General features: G+C 56.3%; 1 protein-coding gene across 2 annotated transcripts; it reads left to right on the top strand.

Annotated features, from left to right (window-relative positions):
* Positions 1-14: 14 nt before the first annotated feature.
* On the top strand, positions 15-6,826 carry REEP2 (receptor accessory protein 2). Of its 2 annotated transcripts, none has more exons than XM_008572789.1 (8): positions 15-175; positions 2,009-2,081; positions 2,487-2,563; positions 4,315-4,435; positions 4,663-4,776; positions 5,126-5,273; positions 5,374-5,504; positions 5,588-6,826. In XM_008572789.1, exons 1-8 carry the CDS (start codon positions 144-146, stop codon positions 5,654-5,656), a joined length of 765 nt encoding a protein of 254 aa, XP_008571011.1. In that variant the 5' UTR covers positions 15-143; the 3' UTR covers positions 5,657-6,826. The 2 variants fall into 2 exon arrangements, with proteins under 2 accessions (XP_008571011.1, XP_008571012.1); XM_008572790.1 differs by having other exon boundaries at positions 33-175; positions 5,132-5,273.
* Positions 6,827-10,690: the final 3,864 nt, after the last annotated feature.

Below are 10,690 nucleotides of genomic sequence, written 5' to 3'. Positions count from 1 at the left end.
ATAGTTTATGCCCCCGCGGCGGCGGCTGCTGTGGCTGCTTCTGCTACTGCGGGTCCTGCTTCTTCTGCCGCCGCCGCTCGACCTCCTGCAGCTGCATCCTCGGCCTGGGCCGGGTCCCGCCCCGCGCCGCGCCCGGCCCCGCCATGGTGTCCTGGATCATCTCTCGCCTGGTGGTGTGAGTGCGGCGGCAGCGGGGCGCGCCCCGGTGGGGGGCGATGGGGACCGGTGATGGAGGGCGGGGGTGAGGGTGGGGGCTGGGGGCTACTAAAGCTCGGGATGGATTACTCCAGGGCTTCATACAGCAGAGTCACCTAAAGGCATATCGTCCCTATTTGGGGTCCCCAGGGACATGGAGATGTGGGACCTAGGACTGGACAGTGAAAAATTAGGGGACCGTGGCAGGCTTCCCAGGGACCTCACCCACATTGTTTTTAATAACCTTTTTTAAAAAAAAATTCCCTGCTCACGCACCTATCCTAGGGTCTAAGCAGCACGGCTTGATTTATAAGGGGACGGCCCCTCCCCCACCTGGCAGGTCGGGCTGGAGGAGCTCCTCATCTCCCGGGGGAAGTGGGGTACGAGAAAAGGGTGAGGAGCAAGGCAGGCCTCACCATTCCACAGCTTAGAGGCATCGCCAGCTCCCTGGGCCTCCCCAAAGGGCCCAGGCCCTCCTCCCCCTTCCACTGACTGTCAAGAGACCCGGGATGAGGACACATGCTCTTAAGGCCCCCAGGAAGGAAGTCTGGGTATCTGAAAGCAGGGATGCTTGGAGGACAAAGTGTGGAAGGTAACTGGGAGAGGATGTGTATGCTCAGCCACTGGGGGGAGCCACATTGTGGAGCTGTGTCCCCGGCACCTCCCCCAGGCTCCAGGAGGGAACACACACACAAACCCCCCCAAACCCCAGACTTTGTCCTTGAGGATTCTGCCCCGCACTGCCTCTGCACAGGCAGGTTTGGAAGTAACCGGCATCCAGCAGGCTGGTCCACGTAGGAAGGGCAGCATCCACACGCTGTCTAGGGGCTGGGCCTGACAGGGGCTCCTCTTGGGCCTCAGAGCCAACCCCTGCACTAGCTCAGGACCCCACCCCTCAGCCTCCACCATGAGGGACTGACAGCCCAGCAACCCCACGTTTCTGCCTTCTTCCCATTCAGTGCTGTCGCTGCTTGAGTACTATTTCCTCTAGACCCAGTGGACTTTCTCTCTTCTTCCCCTATTCCATTCCAGAGAAACTCTAGGGGTCTCATACCTCCATGTGGCCTTCAAGGTAGTACTTCTCTCTTGCCTGGACAAGCTCCTTAAGGGGCATCAGTCTTCCTCCCCCACCTGTGTCCTGCCTATGACCTGTAATGGGATCACCAGCCAGGGCCTTGAGCCCAGGGCCATCCTCTGAGCCTGTTCCCAGAGGTGTTTACATAGGGGAATAGACCCCTTTGCTTCTCCCAGGGCTTCCTGCCTCTGTGCCCTCTGTTCTCCAGGGCCACAGTGGTGCCTCTTACTGCCAGGTACAGTGTGCCCTGTTAGGTCGTATCAGGTTCTCTTGCAGAGCTTGTCCTACCCAGGCTGGCTCTGAGTATGGGAGGTGGAGGGTAAGGGCAAATGGGTATAAATGGGCATGGGGTCAAGAAGGAACACACCCCCATGGGAGTGACCAGACCCCCACTCCCCATGCCATGTTTGTGAATAACCCAGGATCATGGCTAAACGGACCACACTGGACCCTCTGGCCTCTGGGTCTTTCCATTTATCAGGGGCTAGAGTAGAACTGAACAATGGAGGAGGAGGGGCATCATCCTAGCTGCCTGGGGCCTCCGTGCATGCATATCACCTGAGTATTGACTGCTTTGACCTTAACCCCTGGCCTGAGTTCATAAGTCCCTCTGATGTGGCACTCTGGAGTTCTGTCTCTTCTCCCCTTACCTACCCAGGGACTGATGCACATCTGGGAAGAAGAGGCCATTGCCCTTGGCTGACCAGCCCACTAACCATGCTTGCCCTGCCTTCCTAGGCTCATCTTTGGCACCCTGTACCCCGCTTATTCTTCCTACAAGGCCGTGAAGACAAAAAACGTGAAGGAATATGTGAGTGAATGACCCTTTGCTGACTACCCAACCCACATGGCAGACATAGGGGAAGACAGTGGGTCACATTACAGATGGGGGTGATTTCGTACCCACACTATTAGCCACTAACAGGACCCTCAACCAAAGGAGGTTCAGGTGTTCCCTTCCCCCAAGCTTGGTGCGATCCACAGGCAAAGTTGAGGTCCTGGGTGTCCCTTCCCCACAGCACCTCCAGCATAGTTGGCAGGCAGAGGTGGGGTCCTGGGTGTTCCCCCAAGTCCTGTCATGATCAGCAGGCAGAGCTCTGGTCCTGGGTGTTCCTTCCCCTCAGCACTGGCATGATGAGCAGGCAGAGTTGGGGCACTGGGTGTTTCTGGCCCCCCATCCCCAGGCCCCAGCAAACACTGCCCTCTGTATCCTCAGGTGAAATGGATGATGTACTGGATCGTGTTTGCCTTCTTCACCACAGCCGAGACTCTCACGGATATAGTGCTCTCCTGGTGAGGTCCAGCATCCCCTCCCTACATCTCAGGGTCCAGGGCCTGTCTTTTTCTACTCAGCCAGTCAAACAGAATATTGGGACCCCCACTCCCGACAGTCCCATGGGGTCCTCGATATTCCCCACCATGTCTGACTTGATCAGCAGACTAAGAACATACAGAACCCCCACATTTTTTTCTGGTGGCAGCCAAAGCACTTTAGTGGAGTTCAGAAGACATGCTCTCCCACACTTACTAGGCAGATCACAATTCTCTAGGCCTCAGTTTCCTATTTGTAAAATAGACATGATTCAATGCTATAAACATTGGATGCTTGCATTTCCAAGGCATTTTACAGGCACTGTGTGTGTGTATGAGCACCTTGAAGACAGGGAATATGTCTTAATCATCTGTATATTTACAGCAGGAGTTCAAAAATGTTTACCGAATGAGCAAATGCCTCTTGGAAGAGAAGACTAGTGACAGTACATTGGAAGTCAAAAGAGGGATAGAGAACAAAATATTATTGCATTTGTAGATAAGGCCCTTGTAGTTGAGAAAAATAGTTTTAGTAGAGAAAGTAGATTAGGAAAGAGGTGGGTTAAAAATTAAAGGTAGTTGGGCCGGCCCGGTGGCGCACTGCTATAGTGCGCCGCTTGGGAAGCGCGGAGGCGCTCCCACCGAGGGTTCGGATCCCACATACAGACCGGTTCCCGCTCACTGGCTGAGCGAGGCACGGGAGCAACACCGAGGGCTGCGATCCCGTTGCCGGTCCTGGTCCGGTACGGGGGCAACACTGAGGGTTGCGATCCGTTGCCAGACACGGAAAAAGACCAAAAAAAAAAAAAAATTAAGGGTAGTAATGGGCCGAGCTATGGCGCACTGGGAGAGTGCGGCACTGGGAGAGTGCGGCACTGGGAGAGTGCGGCACTGGGAGTGCAGCAGCGCTCCCACCGCAGGTTCGGATCCTATATAGGGATGACCGGCGCGTTCATTCGGATCCTATATAGGGATGACCGGCGCGTTCACAGTGCTCACTGGCTGAGCGCAGTGCCGGCTGGTCTCAAAAAGGACCAAAAAAAAAAAAATTAAGGGTAGCTGAGTGTAGATGCATCTTGACACAAGCAAAGGAGAGAGCTCTGATGAGGGCCTTGTGAGGGCATAGGAGACCTGAGGGATTTGTGGCCTGAGGAGGAGGAGCTGAGGACGATGGACAGCAGTCTTTATTTATTTATTTTGCCATCCCAAATGGGATCCGAACCCGTGGCCTTGGTGTTATCAGCACCGCACTCTCCCGAGTGAGCCACAGGTCGGCCCTGGACAGCACTCTTTAAAAGTGAGGAGCAGCCATGGCATCGAGGGGTGGGACCAGAGCACAGCTGGAGAAGCCCACTCCTCTTTATGGGAAGGAGAGCAGGAAGACAAGGGGGGGAACCCAGGCATGGACCTGGAAAGTTAGGGAGATAGCCTTGGCATTAACTCCAGGGTGAAGGATGGGGTCTTCCTTAGGAGTGACGGGCCTGGGACATGGAGAGAAGAGGGCGCAAGGAGAACCACTGTTAGGAGAAATTGCTTTGGGGGTCGCTTTTTACCTTCCCCACTAGAGTCTCAGCTGAGCCTCCCAGTCCCCTTGGGATTAGAAATGACCAGTCCCATGAACCACATGGGGACCCAAACGCATAAGAGGTGAGGGGCTGCCTGGGGTCATGCAGCCCAGTGCACCTCCTGATTCCCTGCCCCGTGCTCTGCACTTGCTTCTGTCCCCCCAACAGGTTCCCCTTCTACTTTGAGCTCAAGATTGCCTTTGTGATATGGCTGCTGTCCCCTTACACCAAGGGCTCCAGTGTGCTCTACCGCAAGTTTGTGCACCCAACACTGTCCAACAAGGAGAAGGTTTGCCCCCACTCTCCGTTTGCTTCACAGCCTGCCCCAGACCAAGGCATCCCAGTGCCCATGTCCATTCTTGGCTCAACCTGTGGGTGCCCAGAGACTCAAGTGATCTGGCGGGCCATGGCCTCCTGGAGTGGGCAGTGCCTTTGTCCAGGTGTGAACAAGGGTAGGGCTGCCTCAACAGCAGTGCCCACCTCTCACCTCTTCTTCCTTCCCCTCCAACCCCTCAGGAGATCGATGAGTACATCACGCAGGCCCGAGACAAGAGCTATGAGACCATGATGAGGGTGGGCAAGCGGGGCCTGAACCTGGCCGCCAATGCCGCAGTCACAGCTGCTGCCAAGGTGAGAAGGGGGCAGGCCCAGAGTCCCAGGGCCCCATCTTGTTCATCTGGTACCCCTGGCCAGGCCCCTTGGCATCCACTCTGTCAGGGCTGTGGAGGCTTGGGGCTTGTGCAGCTCGGGGTTCCAGTCCTGGCTCTACAACTCTCCAGCTGAGTCACTGCCACTGCCCAGCCACAGTTTCCTTATCCATCCAGAGGGAAAGTATGGCCTCTGCCTCTCAGCACTGTGTAGGACTTGAGGAGGTGTGTGGGGGAAGCACTGAGCCCAGGGGCTGCCGCCAGCACTATGGTGACCTCTGTCTCCACCCCGCCCCTCCCCTGGCTCTCCTGGTGCGTGGTGGTGACCCTAGGGCCAGGGGGTGCTGTCAGAGAAGCTCCGAAGCTTTAGCATGCAGGACCTGACGCTGATCCGGGACGAGGATGCGCTGCCCCTGCAGGGGCCTGATGGCCGCCTCCGATCCAGCCCTGGCAGCCTCCTGGACACCATTGAGGACTTAGGTACAGTCAGGGCCCAGGGTCGGGGTGAGGGCCACCAGAGAAAGGAGGCCAGGTAGGAGAGACTCCTGGACCCCTGTTCTCCTCTGCTCCCCCCAACCAGGAGATGACCCCGCCCTGAGTTTAAGGTCTAGCACAAACCAGGCAGATCCCCGGACAGAAACCTCTGAGGAGGACATGGGAGACAAAGCCCCCAAGAGGGTCAAATCCATCAAGAAAGTGCCCAGAGCTGAGGTGAGAGCACAGGCCAGAGCTCGGGGAAATGGGAAGGGGTGTGGCTCCAGGCTGAGCCCTCTGTCTTCCCCCTTCTTGCATAGCCGCTGGCTTCCAAGACTCTGAAGGTCCGGCCCAAGAAGAAGACCTCAGGCGGGGGCGACTCAGCATGAGGTCCTCCATCCCACACGCTGCAGAGCTAGGAGGACACCTCAGGAAGGGCCGCAGCCCAGCCCCCGCCCCACACTGTGCCCACACAGCCCAGGGGTCTTGGGCCCCTGAGGACGCTCAGATGGCCATTTCCAGTGCCTGCCCAGTGGCAACTCCTCTGGAAGGCGCTTGGAAAAGAGGAGGGGGCCCAGCTGTGGGGTTGAGGGTAGAGGCTGGACCAGGGGCTGTGAGGACTGAGCCACCCGAGGAGGCAGGGGCTCCTCAGCCTGCACCGCTCTTCTCCCTGCACCAGCCCTGTCCCCACCCACGCAGTGCCTTCTCTAAGGTCCAAACATGCCCCCACTGCTTACCCTGCGTTTGGGGGTGGCAGTTACAGCCCAGATGGACCAAGGATGGGCCTGAAGGCCCCTGGCAGAGGGGGTGCAAATGGGGAAGCTGGTCAGGGGCCTCCAGGCTACAGCTGTGATGAGGATAGGGGGGTCAGCATGTGTTTCCACGACCAGGGTTGCCAGGCCAGTGTTGCAGTTAAAGGCTCTTTTCCTGGGCGTTGGGTAGGGCTGGGTGCTGCATGTCCCCACTAAAAAGAGGCAAGGGTTCCAGGGGTGTGTGTGTGTGTGTGTGTATCTTTCTGGGTCTAGGGCTGGGGGGAGCTTGGGTAAAGGACTCTCTCCAGTAGTCACCTCCTACCACCCTCAGCCCCACAGCCAGCTGGGTTTTCCCCCTCTCGACCTCCCTCCTAGTCTCTGAGTACAAAGGACTCTAATCCACGAGAGAAAGGAGCTCTGAGGGTCTCTCACCTCCTCCTCTGCCCTTGACCCCTTTCATCTCATCCCATTCCTGACTTATCTGGGCCAGACTCCTCCACTCCTCGGAGCCTACTGTAGAGGCCCTTGCTGAGCTGGCTCCTTTCCTGTTCACTGGGGGACCCATCCTCCCTTGCCCCAGGGTCCCCTTCCTGTGCCAAGCAGACTGGGCCCTATGTGATCAGAGCCCAGCCTCCGCCCCACAGCCTGCCCCAGCTCCCGCCATGGCTTCAGTCAGGGCCAGGAGGAACATGTGAAGAAGGAGGAGAAATGCAAGAGCCGAGGGGCTCCCGATTCCTTGCAAAGAGGGTGCCCGTTGGACCTGTGGCACTGGATGAGCCAATAAACCAAACTCTGACACCTCGGTTATTTTGGCCTCTGTGCTTTGTTGTTGCCCCTCCCAGTGGACAGGTAGGAAGGACCTCAAGTGAGAAGCATGGCCCAGCAGTGGGGGGTGGAGGGGAGAAGGTCAGACTGTGAACACAGGAGCTCTGATCTCCAGGCATGGGGTTGGTTCAGTATGGGAAAATGGCTTGGGGGTACAAGATAAAGCCTAAGAGAGGCTCCAATCCCCAAAGATTATTTTATCCCTTCCAAATTTTTCCTTGAGACCCCAAATGACCTTCTGGTATCCAATGGAAAGTGCCAGGTACAGTCTCTGGGGACAGATAACCCAGTAAGGCCCCCCGGGAAGAAAGGATGGGATATGGGGCTGCTGGTCAGGGCTGGGGGATTGGGTGGTCCCAGTGCCTAGAAAAGCCAAAAAATGTTGGGGGGGCCATTGAGCCAGAGACCTGAAAGGGTTGAGGGAAGAGGCAGAAATGGGGAAGCCAAGACAGGCTGCAGAGGAACCAGCCCCATGGGCCCTGGGGACAAGGGAGATAAGGAACCAAGGGCCGAGGCCAAAGAAGCACACCCAGAGTGGCATCAGGAAAGGAAAGGGCTGAGCTCTGAACTGCTGGCCCAGGCTGGAGGAGGGAGGCTGCTGGGCATGGGGTCCGAGCCCTTGGCAGGGAGAGCATGGGCCCCCAGTGGCCAAGAAGCACAGTTGGCTGTGGATGAGACCGTGGAAGGCCAGAACCCAGCAGAAGGGAAAGGATGGCAAAGAAGCAGAGGCAGCAGTGGAGGAGAGATCAACAAAGGAAGAGAGTGGAGAGGGAGGGAGGGACAGAGCAGCGGCAGAGAAATGGCAGCCCAGCCTTGTGGAAGGAAAATGGGGCAGGGCAGGGGTGTGGCAGGGGATGTGAGTAGGGTCCTAGACCTAGGCTCTGCACCCCAACTTTGGCAAAATGCCACTACACCAGGCTTTCCTCATCCTTCCCTGGCATCACAGAGCATGTCCGCCTGCCGCACTTGAGCCAAGCTAGCCAAGAGCCTCCTGAATGGAGGTCATAGTGGGGAGGGCTTGTTAGATACCCTCTGTCTTCCCTGGAATCCTCCAGTTAACCAGCCCTCTGAAGGTCATTCCTTTCACCATTGATCTCTGAGCAATTTGGCCCCTTTCTTTATCAGAAAGGAGAGGAAGGTGCCAGGGTAGAATTCAGGAGAGAGACTCATTCTAGAAAGATCCCCAGAGAGTAAAATGTTGCAGTCCCATGCTAGCAGCTACCATATGGCCAGGAAACCAGGTTAGGCTCTCTCTAATCTAAATCTCATTTGCTGCATAACACACACACACACACACACACACTTGTTCATACACCCATGGTGACTGCTGGCTAAGGAGGTCACTGCCAGATTTTGCATTGCTGGGCTCCCATGCACACTGGGTTTCCCTGTGTCAACAGAAACATGCACAGATTTCCAAGCTCATTGGTCTGTTGCTGTGGAAACATCCAGACTTCTAGAACTCTGGGCACAGGGCCTGTCCCTGTGGTGCAGGAGAGGAGAGCAGAGATGGAGGGTGACAAAAAGAATGGGTGGAAAGGCTCCAGGGAGGAGGCTGACTGGTGGGACACATTGGGATTGGGGTCTGGGTGACCCCTTGCTGTCTCCTCAGTCTCCAGGATCACCTGTCCTCGCTCCTCTGCCTCAGTAGATCTCTCCAGGCCAGGGGAGTAAAAAAGAGATGTCAGAAGAGAGTTAAGAAGCCAGAGATCTGTAGAGGGTACTAGATCACTTTCTGGGTCCCCAGCGGGCTTGAGAGGTATTAGCTTTGGGTTGGGGGCTGGGGCTGGGGTCTAGAGCTATGCCCCATACCCACACCTTGTTTGGGGCATTGGGCAGCCTGCCAAGCCTGAGGTCTGTGACTATAATGGCCTCAGGCCTGGAGCTGCTTCACTTGACTCCCCCTCACTTTCTGTGGGTGCCCCACACCCAGAGAACCTGCTTAGAATGGGATTTCCAGGCTGTGATGTCAGAGGAAAGCCAGCAGCTCCCTCAGCCTATGCCAGCTCTCCCTGGATCAGCAGAGCTAAACCCAGCTTGGGAGGAGGCAGGGCAGACAGAGGAAGGAGGGGCTTTGGGGGTTCTGGGCCATGGTCCCCCTATCTGTGGCATCCCCAGGGAGAGGCTATTTCCAGGCCAAATGCCCCTGACGGTTTCCCCACTATCTTACATTTCAGCCAGTTCATGATTACCTCTTTCCCAAATTTCCCCAATTTTTCCCTCTCTGAGATGGGCCAGGCCTGTGTGGAGGAGGAGGGCACCTCGAGTCCTTGGATCCTGACAGCAACTTCGGTTTGGGTCCTGCCTGAGAGTATGTTCCATATCTAGGCTGGAGGCAGCAAAGGGTGGGAGGGAAGCCTGCAAGGAGTGAAAAATCCACTAGGTGGCAGAGCTCCCGCCCAGTGGGATTCCCCGCCCCGCAGGGGCAACCCTCTCCTGCAGCCAGAGGGCTCAAGATTTTGTGACCAGAGTGCCTCCTGCTTCACTCCTCAAGTTAGAGGTTCATGAAGAAGGCATCCTTGAGAGTGGACACGAAACCTGTGGATTCCCAAGCAATCTCTTCCTAAGCCCAGCCTGTGTGCACACCCCCTGCCCACTTCCCTACAGGAAATGGGCAGACCCAGAAGAAGGCACTCCCTGGAGCAAGGATCAGGAACCCTCCTCAGGGCAGGGAAATTGCAGGGCTGACCCTGGGAGGGCCCTTCAGCCCAAGGGACCCAGTCTGCAATGGCATCTAAAGAGGCTGCTGGAGCTGATTTCAGAGTCAAGAGAGGAGAGCAACTTGGGAGAGGGATTTGGGCCTGGAGGGTGGGAAGCTCACAAAGCTGCAGTTTTCCCTGGATATGGCCTCCCTGGTGGCCACAATGGCAGTCCCAAGCTTGATCCTTGTTTCCCTGGCCCCTGCCTCATCCCTTATTTTCATCTGTGGTGTTGTGGGGTTGAAAGAGGAGAAAAAGTCCCTAGTCCCCGAACCTTGGAATCAGAGTATTCTTTCAGGGGATGGGGTGAGGCTCCTTAATGATCTACCTTTCACTCACCTCTTTCCCAAACTGACCTCAACAGCCCTGCATCCCCTATGAATTACCCTCTCCTTTTGTCCCTGCCAGATGAGTGATCAATAAATAATGCTGCTTGAAATATTGATGGTGAGTTTTATACCAGTATCCCTGAGCTATGACTGTCATTTCTGTGACAGGAAAATGTATGGCCCCCCAGACAGCTCTTTCCTGCCTCTCCTAACAGAGGGTCTTTCTTTGCCAAGATTTCGATCCATTCCCAGCTCAGTCAAAATCATGATTCAGTCCCATCAACTAAGAAGAGGAAGGGTCCCACAGAGATCAGCTCAGCCAGCCCCCCGGGAAGGATGGGGTAAGGTAAACCAAGCAGAGACCCTTCCCAATACCTTAGTTTCCCAAGATGCGGTCCTGGTCCCATTTCCTCTGTTCTATGTCCATATTGGGCCTGCCAGGTCCAACCTTCTGAGTGGCTGATTCAGAAGGAGACTGTAGCCTCCCAACCCCACTGGACTATTTGGAGCCTGAGCAGAAGGTACCCACATGCTCCCAGAATTCTCTGGCCCATGTTCCTCTCATCTGATTTTGTTCTCCTGGAAGAAGGGGAGGAGAGGGAAGGAAGAGGTGGAGAGTAGGAGGCAGCAGAAGCTCTTGAGCCCTCTTGAGCCCAGCTCACCCAGTACCAGCTCCCTGCTTTGCAGAAGCCATGCCCACTCAGATCTTTGCATGCCCAGTTCTCCCACCTTCTCTTGCTTACCCAGGTCAGGTCCTGCTTGTGCTTCAAGTCTCAGTTCAGACATGGCTCCTCCACCCCACATCCAAGCTGTTAGAT

Source organism: Galeopterus variegatus, unplaced genomic scaffold (assembly GCF_000696425.1).
Source record: "Galeopterus variegatus unplaced genomic scaffold, G_variegatus-3.0.2 Scaffold836, whole genome shotgun sequence".
Classification (NCBI taxonomy): domain Eukaryota; kingdom Metazoa; phylum Chordata; class Mammalia; order Dermoptera; family Cynocephalidae; genus Galeopterus; species Galeopterus variegatus.
This window is presented reverse-complemented; position numbering and strand designations above follow the sequence as displayed.

Excerpts from the sequence above, each read along its gene's own strand:
- REEP2 (XM_008572789.1), top strand. The coding sequence starts at position 144 with ATGGTGTCCTGGATCATCTCTCGCCTGGTGGT. Across the intron at positions 4,436-4,662 it reads CACTGTCCAACAAGGAGAAG|GAGATCGATGAGTACATCAC; the intron begins GTTTGCCCCCAC and ends CCAACCCCTCAG. Across the intron at positions 4,777-5,125 it reads CAGTCACAGCTGCTGCCAAG|GGCCAGGGGGTGCTGTCAGA; the intron begins GTGAGAAGGGGG and ends TGGTGACCCTAG.